This window comes from Acanthisitta chloris, unplaced genomic scaffold (genome assembly GCF_000695815.1).
Source record: "Acanthisitta chloris isolate BGI_N310 unplaced genomic scaffold, ASM69581v1 scaffold18398, whole genome shotgun sequence".
NCBI classification, from domain to species: Eukaryota; Metazoa; Chordata; class Aves; order Passeriformes; family Acanthisittidae; genus Acanthisitta; species Acanthisitta chloris.
Window position 1 is genome coordinate 129,638 of NW_008686715.1, and position 3,004 is coordinate 132,641.

The 3,004-nt window shown below is 47.8% G+C and overlaps 1 protein-coding gene across 1 annotated transcript; it reads right to left on the reverse strand.

Moving 5' to 3' along the window:
• Positions 1-1,511: 1,511 nt before the first annotated feature.
• Positions 1,512-3,000, reverse strand: ADRA2C (adrenoceptor alpha 2C; the record flags this gene model as incomplete). Its single annotated transcript, XM_009080295.1, has 1 exon — positions 1,512-3,000. A coding segment is annotated over one exon (1,170 nt), but the record flags the coding sequence as incomplete, so codon positions are not given.
• Positions 3,001-3,004: the final 4 nt, after the last annotated feature.

Below are 3,004 nucleotides of genomic sequence, written 5' to 3' on the forward strand. Positions count from 1 at the left end.
CTGCTCTATCATTTTTCCTTATGACACAGAGATTTCAAGAGAAGAAAGGCTACAGACACCTGGCAGACAGAACAGAGGGAGTAAGGAAGGGGTTATCTAATGACTCTCAGGTATAGATTCAATTTAGCTGCTTTAAGAAGCTTGTCATATGAGATTAGAATTAATTTTGTTTTTCAAAGAGCTGTTTGCAATGGAAAGGTTCATTTGAGGCAGATGCCAAATCCTGCTGCCTATGGAAGGAGTGATACACATAGAATGGAGCAGTATTTACCCCACAAACAATATACACCTGGGGAAGGGATGCAAATGCTCAGCTGAGTCTTACACTTGGTATGCCTTCAGTGATGAATGTACAGACACCAGTGCCTGTCTCATTCTCTTCATTGCAGTTTATGACATTTTATAAACCCATGGGAAATATGGTTTGCTTTAATAGCTATTCAAACTCTTCTTCCCCCTTGTCTCCCTCCTCCCAACAAAATCCTCTGAAATCATAAACTAGAAATGCAAACAGGAGAAGGGAAAGCAAGCAACATTAATACTAAAGGTTTGGAACAGCTGCACCTTCTTTTGAGATTTGTTCACATACACCACTGACAATCTGCAATGTATGCTTCTCATTAAAAAATAAATATAAAGGATTTAGTTGCTCTAAGACAGTAAATACAAAGGATTTAAAGACCTTAGTAGTGTGGTGATTGCTCTTCCTCTGAAAATCTGCATAGCAGACTGCCTTCAACTGCCTGTCTGAGAATGAGAGCAGCACACATCCAGCCCTGAGATTAGCTTTTTGAGGGGGACTGAAAAAACAGGGAGTGAAAAGTTCCCCAGGGCACACGCAAGCGAAAATTTGATTTTTTCTTTTATCTCGGAAAATGTTAGAAGTGTTCGCCAAAATGATTTTTTCACTATCTGCTCTAGGTCAGCAAGGTCCTTAGGACAGTGATCTGAGAGGGATGGAGCAGGAATTTACTGCCTGGCGATCCAGCAGGGGGAAATTAGGTTATGGGGCATGTGGGCTCTTCTTCATATTTCATGAAAATATGCAAGACTCCCAGGTTTGTCCCACTGACTAATCAAAAACTACGGAAAGATAGGAAAAATGTTTCCCATCCAGCTCTATAGGCAAAGACACCTCCAAAGGAAAAGAAAACCCTGGTTTCTGTTTGACTTAAGTCCTGTGCAAAATCATGATTCAGAAGGTTTTAACAGTACAAAGGTTTATTTAGAAAAGTGTTTGGATTGTTCTTTAGGGTTTTTTTGGCAAACATTTAAATCCTTTCATAACTCAAAACACTGTCTATGCCTGGTACTGTGCACTTTCCTTCCCCATACAAGCAATAAAAGCCAATTTCTTACTGGGACAAACCCACCACAGGCCCCAGCTGCTCTATTTATAAATATTCAAATCTCTGCCACCGCTGCCACTTAACCCTTTCCTCTTGATGTCTTTTTGCTTCTCCACAAAATTCCAGAGCCCATAAAATCTCACTGCCTCCCAAACCCCGTGTCTTAGCCTGTTTTCCTCTGCGGGCTCCCCATCCCCTCCCCATCAGGGTTCAAAGACAATCACTCCCCTCTCCATTTACCCATCCACACTCCAGCACTGCTCCTCCAGCACCATGTCACCATTCTGCACCACAGTGATTGCCCTCAGCCTCTCTGACACCGTCCCCACATCCCGCAGCATTCACTCCGCTCCACTGAGGGGGCAAGCCCTCTTCCTTCTCCCTAAGCCCAAGCCCCATGTTCTCTTCCCTCCCTTCTTTTCCAGCACAGAGCCTTCTCTTTTAACTCTACTCCTGCTCAAGGCAAATCCATCCCTCCAGCTCAATGCCGGAAGTTCTTCTTCTTCTTCTTAAAAAGAATGTGTTTAAAGGACCTGCGGAAGTCCTGGTTGAAGATGGTATAGATGACTGGGTTGAGGGAGCTATTGCAATACCCAATCCAGAAGAAGAACTTGAAGAGAGTCTCGGGGACCTCACATGCCTCCCGGCAAATACCATAGAGGCTGTAGCTGAAGAAGAAAGGGAACCAACAAACTACAAAGACCCCCATGACCACAGCCAGCACAAAAGTGAAGCGTTTCTCCCGGGCCTGGGCAACTTTCTTACGGCAGATGCTGCTACGCTTCCGGCGACGGCGATATGAGAAAAACTGCATGGAGCGATTGCTGGCGCGGGACAGACGGCTACTAGAGTGCTTGGAGGAGTATGAGTAGGAGAAGGACTGGCTCTTGCTGCTTTTGCGGGGATGCTCCTCCCGGCTCCGCCTCCGCCTGCTCTCTGAGGTGCTGCTCTCCTCCAGCTCAATGTCCTCCAGCTCAGAGGCTTTGCGCCAGTGGTGCACCGAATAATGTCCATTCTCTCCCAGCTGCATCCTCAGGGACGTGCAGCCGGCAGCAGCACGGCTCAAGCCATTCTCAGTCTGGGAGGACCCCTCCGGCATCGTACGCTTCTCAGAGAGGGTCCTGGTCCTTAGCTTGGCCACGCGGTAGATGCGGATATAGACCAACACCATGATGAGGCAGGGGGCAAAGAAAGAGCCAATGCAAGAAGAAAGGATGTACCATGTCTCGTCATTGAGCTTGCACTGGGGAAAGACATCTCCTTCGGGGTCCCGGTACACGGAGATCAATGGCGGGAAGGAGATGATGGCTGAAATGAGCCAGACGGTGAGGATGATGGCCTTGATCCGCCGGGGTGTCCGTTTGAGGTTGTCCTCCACCGCCTGTGTGACCGACCAATACCTGTCGAGGCTGATGGCACACAGGTGGACAATGGACGAGGTACAGAAGAGCACATCCAGCGCCAGGTAAATGTTACACCAAGCCTTGCCAAAGTACCAATAATTCATAAGCTCGTTTGCTAAGGAAAAAGGCATGACCAAAGTAGCCACCAGGATGTCCGCGCTGGCCAGGGACACCAAGAAGAGATTCTGAGGAGCTCTCAGCGCCCGGCTGGTGAGCACAGCTATGACGACCAGCACATTCCCCACGATGGTG